The sequence below is a fragment of the Haliotis rufescens genome, unplaced genomic scaffold (genome assembly GCF_023055435.1).
Source record: "Haliotis rufescens isolate VD_foot unplaced genomic scaffold, xgHalRufe1.0.p SCAF_11, whole genome shotgun sequence".
NCBI lineage: Eukaryota > Metazoa > Mollusca > Gastropoda > Lepetellida > Haliotidae > Haliotis > Haliotis rufescens.
Genome location: NW_025963791.1, coordinates 25089808 through 25112604, shown reverse-complemented (window position 1 = coordinate 25112604; position 22797 = coordinate 25089808). Strand labels below are relative to the sequence as shown.

At 39.1% G+C, this 22797-nt stretch overlaps 1 protein-coding gene across 3 annotated transcripts in view; it reads right to left on the bottom strand.

Annotated features, from left to right (window-relative positions):
- The window catches only part of LOC124132860 (neuropeptide SIFamide receptor-like), a 76945-nt gene that overhangs the window by 17267 nt on the left and 36881 nt on the right, over positions 1-22797 (bottom strand). The window contains exon 1 of one of the 3 annotated variants that reach the window (XM_046497004.2): positions 4918-5533. The exons of the other annotated variants lie outside the window; for them this stretch is intronic. Coding sequence (XP_046352960.1) covers positions 4918-5206 — 289 coding nt within the window. The 5' untranslated portion in view covers positions 5207-5533. Of the gene's footprint in view, positions 1-4917; positions 5534-22797 lie in introns of those variants that run through there. 3 annotated transcript variants of the gene reach the window in all.

The following is a 22797-nucleotide window of genomic DNA, read 5'->3' as shown; positions in this document are numbered from 1 at the left end:
TGCTAAGCTTGTTTCTAGTCCAACATGAAGTTATAATAGTGTCTGCATAATGAGCAGTACATAATTCTTTAACATCTACACATGTACTGTCAAACAAACGTAAGCATACCTCAGTTAGCATTAGCGATTAGTTTAAAAGCGCTGTTAATGTTAACCTGAAACTTGCATGCTCTTTCTTCCAAGATTTGGAAGAGCGTCAAACTTCTCTTGACAAGAGTTGATTTCTTATGATTATGGAAATGGTCTTTGTTGCTTTTATTTGTGTCACTTTTACTCATATCGTGGAGAAGGTATTGTTTTTTTTTAATGGAGTCATCACATGTTTGGAATAATATGAAAATGTCAAACATCTCAATTGCACGAAAGTCTATAAGAGGACTGCAAATGCCTTTAAGATTTAGTGCAATTCAAATCGACAAAAACATTTCCATAATCATAAGAAATCTCTTCTAAAAGGAGAGTCAATTGTACGTTCTTACTATATCATTAGCATGTGACAATAGAGATGCGATCACTTTGGGAACGAGACCAAGGCATTCCACTGCATGCCGGACCTGACACATGTTGATACTCAAAGATATAAATGAAGTATACAATGTAATAAAGCCAGAACGTGACATATTATCGCATTGGATATTGAATAAGTATGTGTGTTGAACATCATAAGCTGAAAGTCCTACTCAGATTTGGCTACTCCGTATTGATCTCTGACAGGGTCTGTCAATACCTGTTTAAGTGTCTGGCCTTAATTGCTATGTGTGCCGTTAATAGGCATATGCGACCTGACCAATAATAATATTCAGGACTATATATTTATCCTTTCATCATGATTAATGTTTCACTAAATACAAGTTAATCCTGAAATACCGAACTCTTTGAGACCAGCAGGTCCCAAAATAGAACAGGAGTAAGTGAGTTCGGTTTTACGCCACGTTTAGCGATATCCCAGCAACATCACAGCGGCTAGCACAAGATCTAGAAATGGGTGTCAAACAATCTTCCCATCTGGCAATTGAATCCGGGCCTTTGGCGTGACCAGCGGCCACCATTTAACTACCACATCGCCCCTAAGATAAAACATACATGAACAGTAATGGAACCTAGGAACAGTGTTTATTATTTAATAATATTCGCGAAATATCCGGCGTTGAATGTACATTTCCAATGTTTTTTCACCGTTGACCAAACTTACTTTTGTCCCAAATGAGAGTAACAGACGTTTTATCATTATAGTAATACGGGGCGGTGGGGGAGCCTAGTGGTTAAACCGTTCGCTGGTCACGCCAAAGACTGGTTCGATTCCCCGCATGGGTTCAATGTGTGAAGCTTATTTCTGGCGTCCGCCCTCTTGCTGGAATAATGCTAAAAGCGGCGAAAAATCATACTCATTCACTCAGTAACTCATGGTTCCTACGGCGACCTGCGTCATGTCCTGGTGGCACATGTCCTTGTGACTTATCGGTTGTAGTAGGTACAAAACGTCCCCCACTTACGGTAAGACACTACACAGCGATCCTCAAGAACCCTAAGCGTTACTGAAAACTAAAACAACACAACAGTCTTGCAGTGTGATGGTGTGTATGTTGTCACATACATGTATGTAGTGTTTGCCCATTTATTTTATTGATTTCATCGACGTCACTTAAGTCAATAATGGTACGTGTGAACTTATTCTAAAATTAACATTGCTATCATTGCTATTCTATGCTTTAATCTTGCCTTTGTATGGTTGTTGTATTGATGTGTTACATGACAGTACATGTATATAGTATGAAACACAACACGAATACGTGACTCTTATGATCTGGTGCGTGGTTCAAGTACCAGCTGGGGTAAGTGGGGCAGCTTAGCTAAACGTAGTAGTTACAGCATCGCCAGTTACGCCGAAAGCAGAGTCCGATTCCCCCATGCGAGAGCAATCTGTGAAGCCCCTGCTTTTTGTCCCTCGACGTGATGTGACTTGATAATGCAGCGAATAAATTGAACCCACTCACTCACATCTCCAATTCCAAATGATGCTCAAGTGATGTCAGGAGATATATCTTGTTAATATTGATACGTATTGAACGAATTCAAGTTGTCAGTTGACTTAAGTTGTTTTCGAGTGAGTCAGTAAATTAGTAGATAAACATACACGCTAAATTGAATTTAGAACCGAACCCGCAGCAAAGGTTTCAAATGTTAAATTTATCGCGGTTAAATCTACAGGTAACCTTGATCTACATTGAAAACATGGTATAGAAAATACATTGAGTAAAGCGGCAGGCGTTGAGTCGAGTGTTTTGAATGAGTTGTCGGTCAGAATTTAAGGAATCACCAATAACCACCGTTAAACAAAAAACAGCACTCTATATACTCAAGCAGTTTGTTTTCACCATAATACATCATTCGAACTTATGACAGGCACTTAAGTCATGTAGCACGGCAACTTCATAAGCTAACATGAGATGGGGTCCCCTGAAGAAAAACTTAACAAACCTTGCAAAGGTTTCGTTCTTCATTGATTGTGAAGCAAAATATATGACGGCACAGTCGTATATAGAAAAGTGCCAAATAGCAAGCTCTTTGTTGAAATACATTCTCCTTGTAGATGTCTATCGTGTTTTCTGCACGATATGAAGTAACCGCAACTTAGTTTTTAGTAGCATATAATTGTAAACATAATTATTTAAAGACTATAAAAAGAGTATTACACTAACAATATTACCTTCCGCGGTGATGCGGCCGTCAAATTAATCAGAGCGGGTTTATTGTGATTTGATACCTTTGATTGACCATTCAAAATCGAGTATTTTCCAAATTCACAGTAGCATGTTGTTTACCGGTGCAGTAATAATTATTCAAGCCAATTGATGGCGACCTGTAAATACTCGAGTCTGGATCAGACATAACACGGGGCAATGCTACCAACGGAAAAGTTACGTTATTGTATTTGGCAGTTTCGGTAACATCTAGGACTCTCATAATAATGTTCGCATTAAGCATGCATATTTCTTCATTCCTTCGACACTATGAAAGGTAGGAGAAGCCTGATGTCATCGCCACATAACATGGATTTACGACCGCAGTGATATTGGATTCATTTTATGGACGATAACGCGAAGGGACTGATCGAAGTGGCTCGTAAGCATAGTGTATTTGCAGACGGAGTGGCCAGTTTGGAGAGAGTAGGACTAATGAATAACTTAATATCCATACGTACAACCTTGCTTAGCTTGTTTCTAGTCCAACATGAAGTTATAATAGTGTCTGCATAATGAGCAGTAGATAATTCTTTATCATCTACACATGTACTGTAAAACAAACGTAAGCATACCCCAATTAGTATTAGCGATTAGTTTAAAAAGCGCTGTTATTGTTAAACTGAAACTTGCGTGCTCTTTTTACCAAGATTTGGAAGAGCGTCAAACCTCTCTTGACAAGAGTTGATTTCTTATGATTATTGAAATGGTCTTTGTTGCTTTTATTTGTGTCACTTTTATTTATATCGTGGAGAAGGTATTGGTTTTTTTTAATGGAGTCATCACATATTTGGATTAATATGAAAATGTCAAACATCTCAATTGCACGAAAGTCCATAAGAGGACTGCTAATGCCTTTTAGATTTAGTGCAATTCAAATCGACAAAAACATTTCCATTATCATAAGAAATATCTACTAAAAGGAGAATCAATTGTACGTTCTTACTATATCATTAGCATGTGACAATAGAGATGCGATCACTTTGTGAACGAGACCAAGGCATTCCACTGCATGCCGAACCTGACACATGTTGATACTCAAAGATATAAATGAAGTATACAATGTAATAAAGCCAGAACGTGACATATTATCGCATTGGATATTGAATAAGTATGTGTGTTGAACATCATAAGCTGAAAGTCCTACTCAGATTTGGCTACTCCGTATTGATCTCTGACAGGGTCTGTCAATACCTGCTGAAGTGTCTGGCCTTAATTGCTATGTGTGCCGTTAATAGGCATATGCGACCTGACCAATAATAATATTCAGGACTATATATTTATCCTTTAATCATGCTCAATGTTTCATTAAATACAGGTTAATCCGGATATACCGGACTCTTTGAGACCAGCAAGTCCCAAAATAGAGCAGGAGTGAGTGAGTTCGGTTTTACGCCACGTTTAGCGATATCACAGCAACATCACAGCCGCTAGCACAAGAGATGAGTTTCAAACAATCTTCCCACCTGGCAATTGCATCCGGGCCTTAGGCGTGACCAGCGACCACCATTTAACTACCACATCGCCCCTAAGATAAAACATACATGAACAGTAATGGAACCTAAGAACAGTTTTTTTATTACATAATATTCGCTATAGCTGCCATGCCTGAAATCCACTCAAAATCTGCATCACACGCAACCTATTTCACAAACAAATCTTTGTGAAATGGGGACAGTTAATTTATCATGACATAACTATTCATATTTCAGTTTGAGAAATCGAATCCTTAGTCACAGTGTGAATTGTAATCGAAACATTTTTACCGATACTAGTGCAGATTTAATGATATTGAAAAACCAACGTTTCAATGAGCAATTCCAACTTTGACCGTGGTGATGCATGATTCACATGAAGGGGGCGTTCGTTTGAGTCAGAGTAATTGTGCTTGAGGAAGGGTTTAGTTTAATAGAATCGAGTTCAGAAAGGATTTTGTTAAACGAAATTATATCTTTTGAACAAGAACATTTATTTCCTGTGAAGGTGGAATGTGTAAAAAAATGAATTAAATTTCATTTCTTTAAGCGCACGGATGAAAAGAAAGAAATGGCGATTAAAAAAGGAATACCAATTCAATTACATAGTGAAAAATAGCCCTACAAGATTACTTTGTGCGACCTATTGCCATTTTCATTTCATTACCCAGTCAGTGGTTTCTATTACTATAATCACTTACCGTTATAAAGATTAATCATCAGATTGACAGGCACACAGAACACGGTGACAAGAATATCGGCTACTGCCAAATTCACCAAGAAATAGTTCGTGACAGAATGCATGCTCCTTTTCTTAATAACAACGGAAGTCACCATTGTATTCCCAATCACCGATGTCAAGAAAACCACCGCATAGGCAAAAGAGTATATGATTATCATGTACAGTGGTTGTTTCAGCACAGGAAACAGAATATCAGAAGAATTGCTGGAACTTTTCTCCATAGTTTCCGAGAAGTTTTCCTGGATCATCGCTGAATGTTTATAATAACGAAGCACTCATTTGAATTCCTTTGCCAGAAAACGATTAAGCTGACTCCACTGGTTCACTGTACCGTTATGATCGAAGGGCAACCCCATTTGTCAACCATCATGGAGACACACATTTCGACTCAAATAATCAACTGTCCATTGGTAATGCTTTGACGGATCACCAAATTAGGACATGATCTATACTTTCTTTCAAAGCAAGACAAAAGGTAATGACATCCCCTTGTGGGCATGTCCAGAAGACTCTCTCCCTCCTTCATCTAATACCAGTGTTTTAAGAATAACACTTCTGGAAGCGAATAAGAGTCTGCAAGCCAGAGCGTTCTAGTTGGTAAGAAAGGAAACGGAGGGTTTGCCGCTCCAGCTAGACTCCACCTCCATGCTATGACCATTCATCATCAGCTGGTGCGTTTTGATTGATTTGGATTTTGCATTATAGTCCACTGACAGAACTATTAGAGTCTCGCACCTAGCGCTTGTGTGGAAGTAATTAGAACACCCAGTGACACGATATTATACTTTAATGCTTCTTCGATCACAACTAACTTCTTTATAAGGCTATCCCCGTGACTACTTGAAACAGGCCTCAGTTGAGGATTTGATTTAGTACCGTGGACTTAAATCGTCGTTTCGGCGTCTTAGCTGAACTGTTTGCCCAGGTTATTATTGATACGGCTAAGCAAGCTTTTACGGTGTAGACAGTCGAATTACTGTTGACATAAGGATGTCAACTGTCTGTATTCAGAGTTTTTAGTTTTGTTTTATGATGTTTATTGTAACTTTACAAAAGGAAAAAGAAGGGATTTGTGCAGTCTATTGCTCTGGGCGCTTTTAATGATTACAATGCCAAATACAAAAAAAAACATTCACCGTCTTTTGGATAAAAAGTATACTTAATAGTAAAGTTAAGAAACAGGTTGACCACGTATGGATAAAATGTTAATCTACATGGCTTTTCGAAAACCATTAAATCGTTCTAATTTACATGTAATTTCTAACGTGTGGAAGTATATTTATTCATGACGTGTTACCGTACTTTGAGTTACCACACGATGTGAAAATGACAGTCACAGGATGTAAACAATATGCGATCTGTCGTAAAATGATGTTAAATCATTCTCATTTGATAAATAATGCGACACCTTCGACGGCTGTACTGCTTTATATCGGCAGTACATTGACGTATACGATATTTAAATATTCTGGGGGCACGGGTGGCCCAGTTGTCTAAGGCGCCGCGATTCGCTGTGCAAAGTTGCGTCCCTTGGGCACGCCAGAAACCTATGATTGTGGGTTCGAATCCCTGCTCGCCCCGATTATGTTTCTAGGTTTGTCAGCACCATACCCGTGCTCGTGGGTTTCACCGAAGTGGTAAACGTCTGAGACCTGCATCACTTCGGGCTTTCCTCCCACATTAAGCTGACACGCCGCGATATAACTGGAATACTGTTAAAAAGCGGCATTAAACCCAACTCACTCACTCACTTTAAACATGCTCGATACAGGACAGTTTGTGTTGCACAGTGAACACAAAGGCAGCATTATACAATGTGCATGAATACATTTATTGAAAAGACATTCTCTGGTTCTTACCTGCCAGAAACATTCATATATCGAAACGAAAGCTGGGAATAAACAGAATACACACAGACAAATTGTAATTATATTACAATGTTAAGGTGAACGGATGATTACATGTACTTTAAGATATTTGTATAATATTTAAGGCATTGCTTGTCACTATTACACCATTTATCTAGTTATACCTACATTGTGTATTATGATCACAAGAAAGTTTCTTTTTCTGTACCAGAATATGCCCGTTATTGACAGGTTGATTATGGTTGAATGCCGTTTTAGTAAATATTCCAGCAACAACAGGGCACGTATCACAAGAAATCGGCTTCACAGATTGTATTCTGTGTGAGGAGTGAACTCCTGTGTGAGGAGTACCAACAGGCTCCCTTTCGTTAGTCCGGAATAAAGATAGCTGTTTCACATCCATGGATATAGTCATTTTTCTTTACACTATGTTATGTAGCAGCAGATTATTTAAGTATATACCTGATGATTGTGAGGCGGTAGCATAGTGGTTAAAGCGTTTGCTCGTCACGTCGAAGATCAGGATTCGATTCCCGAAATGGGTACAATGTGTGAAGCCCATTTCTGGTGTCCCCTTCCGTGATATTGCTGGAAGATTGCTCGGTAAAAGATTGCGGCGTAAAACCATACTTACTCACTCGCTATGATGATAGTAAGTGGCAGCAGATTGAGGCGCTCGTATAATCCCGGGATTTAATAGTGATCTATGACAACCAGAGTACCGGAGTTGTCCGCCTTTGTAAATTAAGTTGTCTCTCTAAATTGTTTTTGTTACTGGGACAGACTACCCAGTAGTTCGAGCGTTCGAGACGCTTGGCAAAGTACCATTTTCTAGAAGGTTGTCTGTACCTATAAAAGCCAGACAAGGGCGATTCGAGGTCTTAGACAACCAGACTTTGGACTTATCTACTTGCCCAGTGTGGGTTGAATACCAAATTTAAAACGCCGAGGTACTACATGTACGTGCCTCACTCAAGACAATCGATTGTGACACATTATGGACATTCGTGACTTATATTATAATGAAACCTGCTATTTATTGCTGTGTTTTTTATGATCGGAAACCTGATCCTGTATGTTTAAATATAATTTGTTAATTATCATCTGATATTGTGTGGTTATTTAACAATTTCACAATTCAGTTCTGGACGTACCGATTTCGAAATTAAGTTGGATATCAACACGTAACAATTTTCAGTATCACACATGCTGTGATGATATTATAATCTACTAACAAAGCTGTTACCGAGAATTAGCTTATATGAAGATACACTGTATTGTGCTTCATCTTACAAGCACTTTAAATATTCACTGACATTAATAAGTGACTGTAATTTTATTAACTGGTTGTGAGGGGTTGACGAAACCCCTTTTGGTGGTTTCTTGCACACGTGGTGACATTTAATTTAAACACAGTGATATATCCTTTCAAAGCTTTAAAGCAATCTGTTTGTTAAGAATTCGGCACAACCAATGACAATACAGTAAACAGTGTTTTTGAATTTGTAGCTGTCTAGTTCATACATGTGTGTACATACATTACTGCTAACATGGCATGTGTACATATTTCAGATTACATGGAAAACTGGAATACACAATGTTAAGTTACAATACTTGGTAAGACTGATAGTTCCAGTTTTATCATGTTATCACCAGTCAGCATCTAATGATAATGGTTAAGTAGATAATGAATGCAGATGCTTCTTCTGTGTGAATGGTTTTTTTTTTATAGAGAACGGATTTCTTGTGTAACATGACCGTAGTATTAAGTCGTTAGCAACCAAAATTATTGATCCGAGGATACATGCTGATGGTAACGTTTCTTTTGAGCGACACTGAGAAGGCATTAGTTGTGTGAAATGGCCGGATTTATAACGGTTGAGTACTTGAAGAAGGTTATTTTATATACAGACGGTTAAGTGAACTGACTTCAGTGCTGAATTTTTGTAGTCCAGCTGTATCTTTGAGGGGGACATACATACATGTGGTGATAATGAAAACCCCAGATCGATTTAGAAGCAATTAAAGACAAAACGGACAATTCCATGTGACCTTCATGTGGAATACATGTACATGTAACCCATTTACAAAGAACAAAATGAATACTACTTCAAGAGAGTAAATCTGGAATAACTTAAATGCATTTTTGTACTTTTTTACAATAGAAAAGATGGATTATAATTAACATATGGTGGTGACCTCATTTCCAAACTTCATGTTGAAGATAAGCTTATATATGAAATACACAATATATTTATCATGTGAAATACAATGTTGTCTAATATACACAGCAACTCGTAGTTCAAGAAACATATAATCTACAACACTTACAATGTATACATATATAATATGATCAGTAGGAAACATCGTTGTTAGATGTCAAATATTGATATTACAAGTAATTGCTTGCAGAGAATTACTGTTAGGATTTCACTTTTACCATACATAATACATATCTGATATCTTATTACTTGATTGCACATGAAGAAATTATTTATTTAAGAAAGATATCAAATTGAAGAAAAAATATAACTTTGGATCAATGTCATCGACATTTGAACCTATGTCAAACTTGTTGCCTTGGGAACGCAAAAAGAATACAGTAAATCTTCGCTTATTAACAAAAGGAGCACTTCAGCACTTGGCTGTGTTGGCAAAGTTTCACAACGTTGATAAACCGAGTATGAGTTATGCTCCCGAAATTTTCCATTTATGTAGCTTCATGTGAACTAAAGCGTTCCCTTCGAAACGAAAAACACCCACACACGAAGAGCAAAAGGCACCAGTTCGTGGCATGCCTCAGGTTTAGACATAGGTTCATGAAGAAATATTGAGTTATACTCCAGAAACGAAACGTGACGGAAGAATCGAAGGACTGAGCGCATTTGTATATCCCACGTAAAACCTAGTTTGGGCGGGAGATAATTAACAGGTTGAAAGTGACTGACTCACAAATTACTGTAAATCCCACAGAGACGAGACCAATTGTTGACAAGATGCCGTGTGTGAAGGGTCCAGATCTTAACTTTCTTCACAAATGTACATGCATGTCCACTCACACCAGCATAAGTACATGAATGGAAATAGTGCTTCTGCTAAAGAGCGTCTGTTCCATTTAGGCAATATGATAATATCCGAAGTTCAGTTTTTCATTTAATTCTTGAATTTAATTGTGATAGCAGCAAATGGGACATATAGCTGTTTCATTCATGTACTTTTCAAGTTAAACATATTCTTACGATTTACTATTGATTCTGAAAGATCAATAATCCCAGACATTTCGGTACTGAACTCCTACATCAGATATATCAGTCGGAAAATAGACAGGATATATATTGATTGTAGAAATCGATGAATTTCCCCTATCGCTAATGGTAGCAACTTCTTAACGTCTACTTACACTAATGAGAGTGGCATTTTGGACGGCTCTCGGATGTTCAAATCTCATTAATGAAGCATGTTACAAAATTCCGAGAGCTGAAATTCCCTACTAGAATTATTATAAAATGACACATGTGAGTGACACGTTAAATATTGTGTATATGCTATTACAAAATATAAACATTGAAACCTGAACTTAATTCAAAAGTATAATGTATAAAAATACCCAAAATAGCTCAATGTGTATTTGTTCACTCACACCATAATGTATTTACGCCTCCCGCTATTATCACTATGACGTCATAGGCTTTATGACGTCAAAAACATAACGTTGGCTGTAGCCTACGACTACGTTTTATCTCTCCCTCTATTTTCACTTTTACGCCATACTTTACGCATTATGACGCCACAAATACTACTGTTGTACGTCGCCAGTGACAAAAATGTACGTTAAGGTTTCATTACACCCGAAGAGGTGTTGAACGGCGAAAGATCTTGTGTGCATAAAGAAGGTTTGACAAGCACGAATATCTGGACTGTTTTTTATTTGTATTTTGAATGCTTAAACACCTGAAGAAATCACTCGTATATATATATACAAAAATGAGGTAAATGTTCACTCGGTGTACATGTAATATATAATAAATATATACTATGTCTGAAACTGACATAAAGAAGATGATGGACTAACGTGGACCCTATTATTTTATTATATCTATCTATCTATCTATCTATCTATCTATCTATCTATCTATCTATCTATCTATCTATCTATCTATCTATCTATCTATCTATACAGTAAAGTACGGTTATAACGAACTCAAAGGGACTACGAATTTTAGTTCGTTATAACCGTAGTTCGTTATAAGCATATATACAGCATAATACAGCTAATTATCGGGACCAAAAAAGTAGTTCGTTATATCCGTCAGTTCGTTATAAGCGTGTTCGTTATAACCGTAGTTTACTGTACATACATAAATATATAGTTACATAAACTAGTACGTATATAAGTGTTAAACTTGGGTGTATACTTTTGTAACAAGTGCGACTTGACTTATTAAATGGATGTTGTCTGCAGAAACTGTACATGTAAATGAGGGTTAGAATTTGTCTTGAGCAACCCATGCTTGTCAACCCCGTGAACATCCGGGTTGGAATCGGTCTATAGCGGCAGATGCCTGTCTCCCCCGTGAAAATCCGGGTTGGAATTGGTCTACATGCTTGTCGACCCCCGTTAAAAATCCGGGGTGTAATTGGTCTACACCGACACATGCTTGTCATCCCCCGTGAACATCCGGGTTGGAATTGGTCTACACTGACACATGCTTGTCACCCCGTGGACATCCGGGTTGGAATTGGTCTACAGCGACACATGCTTGTCACCCCGTGGACATCCGGGTTGGAATTGGTCTACACTGACACATGCTTGTCACCCTGTGGACATCCGGGTTGGAATTAGTCTACATCGACATATTCTTGTCACCCCGTGGACATCCGGGTTGGAATTGGTCTACACTGACACATGCTTGTCACCCCCGTGAACATCCGGGTTGGAATTGGTCTACAGCGACACATGCTTGTCATCCCCCGTGAACTTCCGGATTGGAACTGGTCAACAGCGACACATGCTTTTCACCCCGTGATGATCCGGGTTGGAATTGGTCTACATGCTTGTCGACCCCCGTTAAAAATCCGGGGTGTAATTGGTCTACACCGACACATGCTTGTCATCCCCCGTGAACATCCGGGTTGGAATTGGTCTACACTGACACATGCTTGTCACCCCGTGGACATCCGGGTTGGAATTGGTCTACAGCGACACATGCTTGTCACCCCCGTGGACATCCGGGTTGGAATTGGTCTACAATGACACATGCTTGTCACCCCGTGGACATCCGGGTTGGAATTGGTCTACAATGACACATGCTTGTCACCCCCGTGGACATCCGGGTTGGAATTGGTCTACACCGACACATGCTTGTCATCCCCCGTGAACATCCGGGTTGGAATTGGTCTACAGCGACACATGCTTGTCACCCCCGTGAACTTCCGGATTGGAACTGGTCAACAGCGACACATGCTTTTCACCCCGTGAAAATCCGGGTTGGAATTGGTCTACAGCGACACATGCTTGTCAACCCGTGAAAATCCGGGTTGGAATTGGTCTACATGCATGTCACCCCCGTGAAAATCCGGGTTGGAATTGGTCTACACCGACACGTGCTTATCATCCCCCGTGAAAATCCGGGTTGGAATTGGTCTACACTGACACATGCTAGTCACCCCCGTGAACATCCGGGTCGGAATTGGTCTTCACCGACACATGCTTGTCATCCCCCGTGAAAATCCGGGTTGAAACTGGTCTACAGCGACACATGCTTGTCACACCGTGAAAATCCGGGTTGGAATTGGTCTACAGCGACACATGCTTGTCACCCCGTTTAAATCCGGGTTGGGATTGGTCCACAGCGACACATGCTTGTCATCCCCCGTGAACATTCGGGGTGGAATTGGTCTAAACCGACGCATGCTTGTCGTGAGGAGCGACTTACGGCATATGATTAATGATCCGTGTCACTTTCTGGCTACACGGCAATAATGTCTTCCTGAGGTGAAAATACCACCTTCATTCAGTTATCAAGTTTACCTGGATTATTTTAGTTCAAGTATTATCCTCTAATTTACAAGAATAAAATAAGATGATTTCAAGTTGATTAAAAATGTGTCTCGATGGGCTTTGTTGCGTGATCTATCGCCTTATTTGTATTGACTAATCTCGGAACCAGACAGGAAGACTTTGTTTGGCAGGATAAGTACAAACCGCATGCAACCGTTTACAAAAGATTTGTTACACGTTAAAACTAAGAATACAGATGCAGTTTGTTCGTCCGCTTTCCCGCATTTTGATTCTAGTGTATGATGTAAGCAAGATGTGATTCAAGGAATGCATGTATTAAATACATACGTATTCTGTGTTAACCATCTAAAATGTACATGGAATGAAGGATAAAATCATTTCCTTCAATACTTAATTGTTCCTAGATTTATTACATTTAATTACACTTGCAAATGAAACAAGAAAAAACCTTCCCGCATAAAAAGACTAACCATACATGGGTATACCAGTAAGAAGGTAAATATGATAATAATCTTACCAATAGTTTGGTTGAAATAATTTAGTATTATTCAGATTCGAAAGAAGAAGATAAGAGCTGAAAATGAATCAATGAAATATAGTTCAGGTCACCGGCAATACATTTACACTGATACGCATTGACAATTCCGGGATAGAATTATGTCTTCAGCAACCCATACTTATCGTAAAAGCCGACTATGTTTGTCGTAAGAGACGACTAACGGGATCGGATGGTCAGGCTCGCTGACTTGGTTGATGCATGTCATCGTATCCTAATTGCTCGGATCGATGCTCATGATGTCAAGCACTGGATTGTCTGGTCCAGACACGATTATTTACAGACCGCCGTTATACAGCTGGAATATTGCTGAGTACGGCGTTCAACTACAAACAAACAAATCCATTTTCGAAAATGTGAAAATAGTGAATGATCATCAGACAATAACATTTCACGAATGACAGCCACAAATAAAATTAGAACCCTCCCATGAAACAGTCAGAAGCTTGAACGAGCTTCAGAGGCCGGTGCACATGGACATTGACAAGAGTCACACAAACGTCTCACATTCCCTGCGGGAATGTTCCTCCCGAACGAGGTCGCATAACGTTATTTGGCGGTGGTTAGCGCTGGCGTACACGACGTCCATGCAAATACATCCCACTTGGTTTCATTTGGGTAAACGTCCGGTGATATTGCTGACCAGTTCATCAGATTGATCCCTGCTTATTGTGAAAAGTCTCAAGTCATCCTTGCGGTGTGACGTCGAGCGTTATCGTGCTGAAACAGTTGTTGCAGACGTCAGCGCATAAGTGGTTTGAGCACAGGTCTAAAAAAATCGCAGACGTACCGTTTGGCTGTCAAAGCTCCACGAACAAGGATGAGATCACGCCGGAAGTTGGCGTTGATTGCTACCCAAACCATGCTGCCGCCACCAAATCGATTCCTCTCTATCACACATGCATATTGTGCATAACTTTCACGGGTTCTCATGTATACTCAAGCCCTTCCATCTTCGAATGACACAAACATACAGACGGACAGACAGATGTATTTAGCGTAAAGCCTTTGGCCCACAATACAATCGTTTGTGTGATGATACATTTACAGCAGGTTGTTGTTGTTGTTGTTGACAGAATTGGAGTCTTGATTCCGGTGACTCCATGGTATGACCGTTTTTGTGTGAATAGGCATTCCATTGTTGGCAGCTGTAACTATAGCAAGGCGGAAGCGGTCCATCATGTGCACACGGTGGACTTAACAGTTATGTCGAACTGTTGGTATGCACACACACATGCAATGGTCTTCACCATGTATGCGACGTGTTTCAGACACGCAATTGTGTTATTTGTGTAGTACCATGAAGAAGAACGACATTTGAACCCGGATCGTTGGTAAACATAATGTTTTTACCTCACAGAATATCATTGTCATCTACATTTCTCAATTATATATCCTGCCCTATATTTTATTCGAATTTGCGTTTTCTTCTACAAAACGCTTTTGACATTTACTGAAATGGCAAATATGCAAAGAGATTTGTCGATATATTTTAAAGTTTGTTTGTTATACGTTATACTCTATAAACAATGTCATTGCTGTAAACAAACAACACCAAGTTAAAACATCATCCCTTCTTTAATGAGTGCAAGTTTTCAGGAAAATGTAAAGGCTGATTGTCTAACGTATGATTAATTCTGTGGGATAAAAATATGACGTTGGTGTATAACCTACCAGTTTCAAGGTAACTATTCTGAGTAAATAGTTTGAGGTCAAAAGAAGTAAATGTACATGTAGAACTAACGTTATGGGGCAAGATGTTGCATGTACAACGGTAAGCGAATGGTACACATACGAAGTGTGTTTCTTTTAAATTACGAAACGAGCTTCCGTCTACATCGTGTTGAAATCGATATTACCGATCGCAATTTGTGTTAATTGCCGGGAAAGCTATCATTATATCTTCTGAAGCTGTATTCGTGATTAAGATACAACCACTTAAAGTTAAAGGGCTGCTAGAAGTGTTGAACATCAGAGACGTTGATGCTTTCTACACTGTGAGTTATCAATTTGTAGCATGAAGAAAAAATCCAAATGATCATAAAATTTAATTAGAAGATGTGCTCTTCAGTATCTGTCGGATGCATTTCAAAGACAAGCATAATCGTGGAAAATTGCCAATGATTTAATGGCGTTCTTTTGCGTTTGTGGTATTTTAATATGGCAACGTCATAGTCGTAAATAGCTCGTGTCAAAGTGTTCCGGGAAAACACTTTTAAAATCTATAAAGATGCATCCAGAAAGGAAAAACTCTCAAAACATTCAGGCATAATCCCTAACTACATTAAGGAGATTCTCTGTTTAAAGAACAAGTTTTATAGAGCCCCCAAAGACGTGCACACACGAAACGTGTGTCATGTGGCTCCTAAAAGCTTGATTTAAAAAAACCAATGATTGTACATAGTTGCAGCAATTTATGTCGTGTCCTGTTCACGTTTTCTCAGAAACCCCATGAAGCTGAAAGTTCACATTATTCTACCAACCAATGATGACACCACTATTTGTTCAAGAGGTTCGAATCAAATTTCAATGTGGACGTCACGGCAACAATATTAAAGTTTGAAATCTTCGCAGAAAGAGCATGGTCAATTGTACGTGAAAAGGCGTGCATAGTAGACACAAAGGGCTGAAGCTCCTGGACTATTTCTCGACATAAAGGGAAAGTTGACCATTGGGAAAGTCCCTCTTGTCATACAGTCTCGTGGATAGTCTTTTTGTCACATCTTTAAGCATCGATATAAATATGAAACAGATGAGGCGGTTTCACTGGTGACATATATTTCAAGTTCAGGCGGGTCAATCTATTTCTCTATTTGACCATTAGTGGACGATATCAGATATCATTGATACACCTGATGCTTCAATATCAACTTCCTGGCCAAAATCCCGTGTTTTGATTTTGTCATTCCAAACAGAAATTCCGACTCGTCTGCAAAATGAAACAGATAAGAAATGATGGGAGGAGAGTTCAAAGTTAAAACAAGTATAATTGTTTTATTCTAAAATTAAAAACTGCATCTTTCAATACATATTCACGAAGACATCTCTTCGACTTTAAGGTCGTGATTCACAATTTGCACGTGCGTGTTAATACAAGGCGCTTGACTGGGTCTTCAGCAACCCATGCTTGTAGTGAAAGGCGACTATGTTTGTCGTAAGAGGCGACTAACGGGATCGGATGGTCAGGCTCGCTGACTTGGTTGATGCATGTCATCGATCTCAAGTGCGTGGATCGATGCTCATGATATCAATCACTGGATTGTCTGGTCCAGACTCGATTATTTACAGACCGCCGTCATACAGTTGAAATATTAGAGTGGAGTGCGGCAACAAACAAAAACAAAACAAATTATAGTAAAAACACTTTAGCTTAACCGTAAATAACGCTTACGCAGTGCCACGGCTTGCTGAAATAATCGTCTACGCGGCGTGAGTATGCTGCAAACAGGTAGGGAGCAAAACGAAATTACTAGACATTTTAATGTTCATCGAAACACAATATCATCTCTCCGGAGACGTTATCTCCCAACTCATGGCGTCTGCTTCCGGGACGACATCATTCATGATCATAGTCTACCCTTTGTGCAAATGCAAGAACACAACGTCATGTTACAGCAGGATAACATTGCTTTGCTGCCATGCCTGGGATGAGATGGAGGGACGTCCACGACAGGGCAAGAACCAGTTGGGTCAGGCGGTTTTCAATCTTCTGGTGCCTTCAATGCGCCGCCGCTGACTCGCGTGTATTAACGCAAATGCTAGTCATACCCGATATTGACTTTGTTTTTTGAGTTGTTACACCACCCCTCTTTGAGGGCGTGTCGCTCTGCTTTCTGTTACGAGATATGATATGATAAAACATTGATCAGGCCAATGACCAAATGTTATGTTGTTGTTTTCAGTTACTTTTTTCCGTTAGCATATCTTATCTATGAGGACGTTGCACATGGTATTTTCTCAGTATTTGCTTCAGACGACATTTGCTTTCATGTTTGACAAATTGAGGTAACTTATTAATGTTCACCACTTTCAGATAAATGCCCCAAGAATGAAGGATTGGCGTTTTCCTGTAAGTTTATCGTATGGGATAGGGGTGTACAAAGTTGAAAAAATCAAATGTTTTGACAGAATTGAACTTGGTTATTTTCTGAGATTGCAAAAGTCCATGCAAATCCTTTGGTGTAATTACCGTTAAGCAACTCCAAACAAGGAGCACCATAGATTAGTAACAGGAAGTTCTATATGTCGTAACAGAGTGCGTCGATGAATATCATGATGCATGGTCTTTCATGACAACCGGAACGGCCAATCGGGAGTATGTAGTCCGTCTGGAAGCAGATTAGGGGATTTGTACAATGTCACTATGCTTACACAATGTGTATTGCAGTATGTTTATTCAACAGTGTTATCTTCAACGGATGTAATACAGTAGTACATTATTTCTACTTCTTTTTCAAGCCGAGCAGTTCGTGTGCACACGCAGCTATGTACCAAAAGGAACCCCGGAAGATATATTCACATGCAATCATGACGAATTATGATATTCTATAAGTGTGTGATTAAGTTACTGTATATCACGAAGGCCTCATATTTACAGAAATAGTTTTATGTCAGTTGTGCTGTGATGGATGGGAACTGTCATGCAAGGAGCATGGTGCAATCATGTAAAACACGCAAATGCAGTTTCGTGTCATGCAAAATGCTGACAGTCGGTAATTATATAAGCTTTGTATTAACAATTCATTTAATTTAGACATTCAGAGTCCTCCATATTCATGTTCCTCTATTATAGATTTGTAGTCATGCTGTCAATTGCAAGAACCGTGTCAGATACATGTTTCAACCTGCATGTTTCTGAACCAACATTAACTGATTCGGAAATTGATCTCAATGAAATATCACACGCACATGTACGGCGCAATTCGGATGCTGATAGACAAGCAGGTTCAGGACGCACCCAATAGTAGTATTTGACAATCACGTATTAATAATGGTCACAAGTCGCTGAGTTTTTGTGTCACTGTGTAGATGTACATGCAGCTACCGAAACGTTGGCTGTGGGTTCGATTCCAAGCCTTACTTCTGTTACTTTGTTTCACGTGTGTTTCACAGGAATATAAAATATCTGCGATATGTCTTTTTTAACCTGGGAGTCCCTCAGTCAACATATCTCTGTGATATGCCTGAGAAATGGTAATTTTAAAAGTAATCACTCATGCTGAAAGATCAAGACGGCGACTGTACTTAATCCTGCGACAAAATACTCATTTAAAGTTATGGCCTTAGCGGATGGAAATTATAAATATACATCAGTCTCACACAACGATTGTTGTTGCTGTTACCCTGCCATGTTCGTTCCACGGCTACGTCTTAGGCCGCCGGTTACGGTATGTAGCGCAGACAACTAGGTATGTACACGATTTCATGGTTTGCAGTTGCTACAGTCTTCTAGCGTTTGGGGTGGAAGCAAAGTTGCAACTTCTACAACATCTCAACTCACAATAACCAACGACACCGATCTTCGGCTGCGTTTACATGTTAGCCCGGCCCCACAATGCACTTGTGGGGTGTTTCGAGATTAAATTGAAGCATATTAAAATACTAACTTAAATTGAAATTCTGCTTATTGCTGACTGGGATTGTGAATAACCACACACTAGACGCATAATGAAATATGAGTTATTTAAATAATAAATCGACCCGGGAAGATGGAATATGTCTTCAGCACCCATGCTTGCCGTAAAAGACGACTGTGCTTGTCGTAAGAGGCGAGAAACGGGATCGGGTGGTCAGGCTCGCTGACTTGGTTGATGCATGTTATCATATCCAAATTGCGTGGATCGATGCGCGTGATATCAGTCCCTGGATTGTCTGGTCCAGACTCGATTTTATTTACAGCCCGCCGTCATATAGCTGGAATATTAGAGTGGAATGTTTCGTCGAACAACAAACAAAAAACAAACAAATCATAAATCAACCCATTTTAAGGGTGTTGATCTATGTTTAAAGCGTAAATGTCTCTTAACGTAGGGTGCAGGCAATTAGGTGGAAGAGCCCGTCAGTAAGCCCTATTCAATATTTTCAACTGAAGTCACAGGTCATTAAAGATTTGATTTTAAACCAAACTCCAATAAAACACAAGGGCAGTCTTAACTTCGGCATCAAGTTTGCTCTACCTCCATGTGAAGTGTGAATAATATATAAATTCAAAGCTTTAACCAAAATAGTTCACGGCAAAATTATACTTTATTGAACGACACATGGGGGTCGAGTAAACCTTCCTTCTTAACTAATGAACAAAGTACCCTCACAATGCAGCCTCTTGGCACGTTGATATAGGAGTAGGTATGGATATGCAAAACGTAGATGAACGTCATTATCACACGTCAAGTGGCAAAAGTGATATCACTAAGGTTTTTGTATACTGTTGCATGTTCAGTTCAATTTTATAGAAGATTGTAACTGAAAGGCACCGCGGACACCTTCATATTTGTCAGGTCGTGGGCATGACGTTACGTAGGATGTGTTTTACCTTTCCACCCCCCCCCACCCCCCCCCCCCCCCACCCCCCACCCGCAATACACACACAGGATTTATATGTTTTTTCTTATTCGATACCTTAGTTCCTGTTGTTGTATGACATTGCCTTTTAATAAGAAAAGACATGTTCAAGGACAGTTGGAACACCAAATGCAAACTTACAGATGAAGTGATGAGTAGAAAGAGTCACTTAAGATGACATGCGTTGCATATGTTTCAAAACACATACGTTCACTGTATAATATTAAAAGACACTTGAAGGGTGCTTCTCGATACCAGCTTTACCGAAAGACATCTTTGCGAAAACGTGTTTCATTGTGGGGATGTAGAAGACTTGAATAGGTTCTGATTTTGCGCTAACACTTTGTCAAGCCTGGAATCGATTGTAGCACAACTTACGAAGTATGTGTACCGTTGGCCACCTAGAACGGCTATCAGAGGGGTCGTTGAAGCAGAGAATTGCACTTCACGTTGATAATGCCTATGCTGTGAGGCAGGCTGCTTCGTGGATGGATGTAAGCCTCTTACAGCTGGCGATATAGCCGGAAGCCGGTATATACCATTTTTGCAATTTGCAAAAATGGTATGAATTGTTCAATATTAACAGTCAGATTCATGCGCTGATGCTAATATGAGGGGATAAGTATTGCTCTAACGGCATCACAGATGCTTAAGACAGCTATTTAAAAAAAGGTTTTCAGGCAATACATCAGTTTCGCTTTGTATTTTTCTGAATTGATCACTCGTGATCACAATGCGTGAAGCCCATTTCGGGTATCCCAAGACGCTGTGGTTTCTGAGAATAAACTGATTCTGATTCTGATTCTGGTACTGCTTAAGTATTGATAAATGCTCACTCAATTAAGTATGTGAATCAATATCTTTAATCTCTTATACGTTTATGTGCCTTTCATGATCAACATTTAATATTCAAATTCTGTGTCTGCATCCAGCAAATCCTCCTGAATGTAATTCTTAGTTGAGACGCTAAGATCGCTTTATGGAATGGGCCCAGGACAAATACCCGTGACTGGTGCCAGAGACAACTGAGGCTCACAGTGCGTGTGTGATGGTATACGGTCTGTGCATGGAGCACAGATATAACACTTAGTGGAGGACATTATATGGAGGATGACTCCTGATCGGATCTAGCGCTTCGACACTGCCATACTGAAAAAAAATTACATTTGATGTGAATGCATATTTATACATATGCATTGAACGGGTACTACTTGTCGTGAAATCTCAACACTTCTTAGGCCATTTGAACGAAAGCATTGAAGTTCACATGTTGTCAGACTATTTCACTTCAATCCCCTTCACAATTCCTATCAGCAATTTTGCGGTTCCACAAATATGAACACATTACATTGGAAAGGTAGTTCGGTATTTGCGATGACTGGACACGTAATTGTAAAGCAGAACAGAGTATGCTATTCGTGGTATTTCATGGCTTACTTCCAGACACCCTGTGATTGAACTTTCTATGTATATCTGATGCTTCACTAACATGAATCTTTATGTAAGTTTAATAACGTACAGTGAAAATAACAGAACTGCTAAAATATATTATGGCTCCAGTTTTCCTCAGAAATATCAGAGTTTAACAAAGATCTATTGATAAATAAGAACAGATGTAGTTCTTGCATTTTCTGAATTTGAGTTTTAAAAAGCAATTTAACCGCAAAGTAGACAGTATACTCTAAACCATTGTTCTATCAACTGATATTATTTGACTTATTTGATGCGTGTATAATATTACAATCCCAATTGCATGTTTCTTTGGATAACTCATTTAAGCGGTTACTCAGTTTATGATATAAAATAAAACTAAATCGAAAAAGTATCGTATTCACTAATATTATCTGAAAGGTCACCAGTTGTCAGCCAGTGCTAAATATTTAAACGAGAAATCCCATCGTACTTACTCTGAATGACAAACAGAGCCTACACTTTGGATAAAGGAAGGAGCAAATTACACACGGGTCGCCATCCTCGTCTGACATTAGCCCCTGCAGCTACCTTTGTGAAACCCTTTACATTGGGGAGACCAGACAACAAGAGTACTTTGCCTATCGCTATACAGTTGAAGTGTGATGAAGAGAATTGCTAATAGAAGTTCGAAAATAGAAGATAAATGAGGATAGAACCGATATTGGATGATTGGGACCAACGAAAGCTTGTCTGTTGTTTAATCAAAGGTAAAAAATGTTGCGCATGTACAGTATTTACCCCGACTACAAATATGGGATCTTTGATCTTAAGTGCAACACTGAGCTAGCCTGTTTCTTTAAACAAATACAAGTGTTGGGGCGTATACACCTATAAGGAGGGACCACAGAATGTATTGCGCACTGGAAATTAAACAGCTTTGTTTTTGTCATCACATACCGCAATCAATTTCTCACCTTTAACCAATTTGTTTTCATTTTCGCTCTACCCACCAATTTGAAATGTTTTCTTCATTATTTTTAATCTGACCAGGGTTGGATATATTGAAATTTCAGTCAACCATTAACAGTAAACATTTTCGTTGAAGTAAATGCAAAATTCAGACTCAACTGTTCCTTTAAATATCAAAATAATTTTGCCATCCCACAAGCTTTCCAAATTCAGTTTTGACCGGTAATATCTACATGTTCATTGCAGAATTGTTTGAGATAAGGTGTTACGCAAACTGCTAATTGCATCATACTTGTCTATTATGTGAGGAAAACATCGCATCTATTAGTCTAATGAAATATATATTACTGAAATTTTATAATTATTCCACTCTTGACACACCGCACGTGTGTCACCAATTCGATTAGTGAATATATCATACGATGATTAGTTACGTAAACAATGAAACGA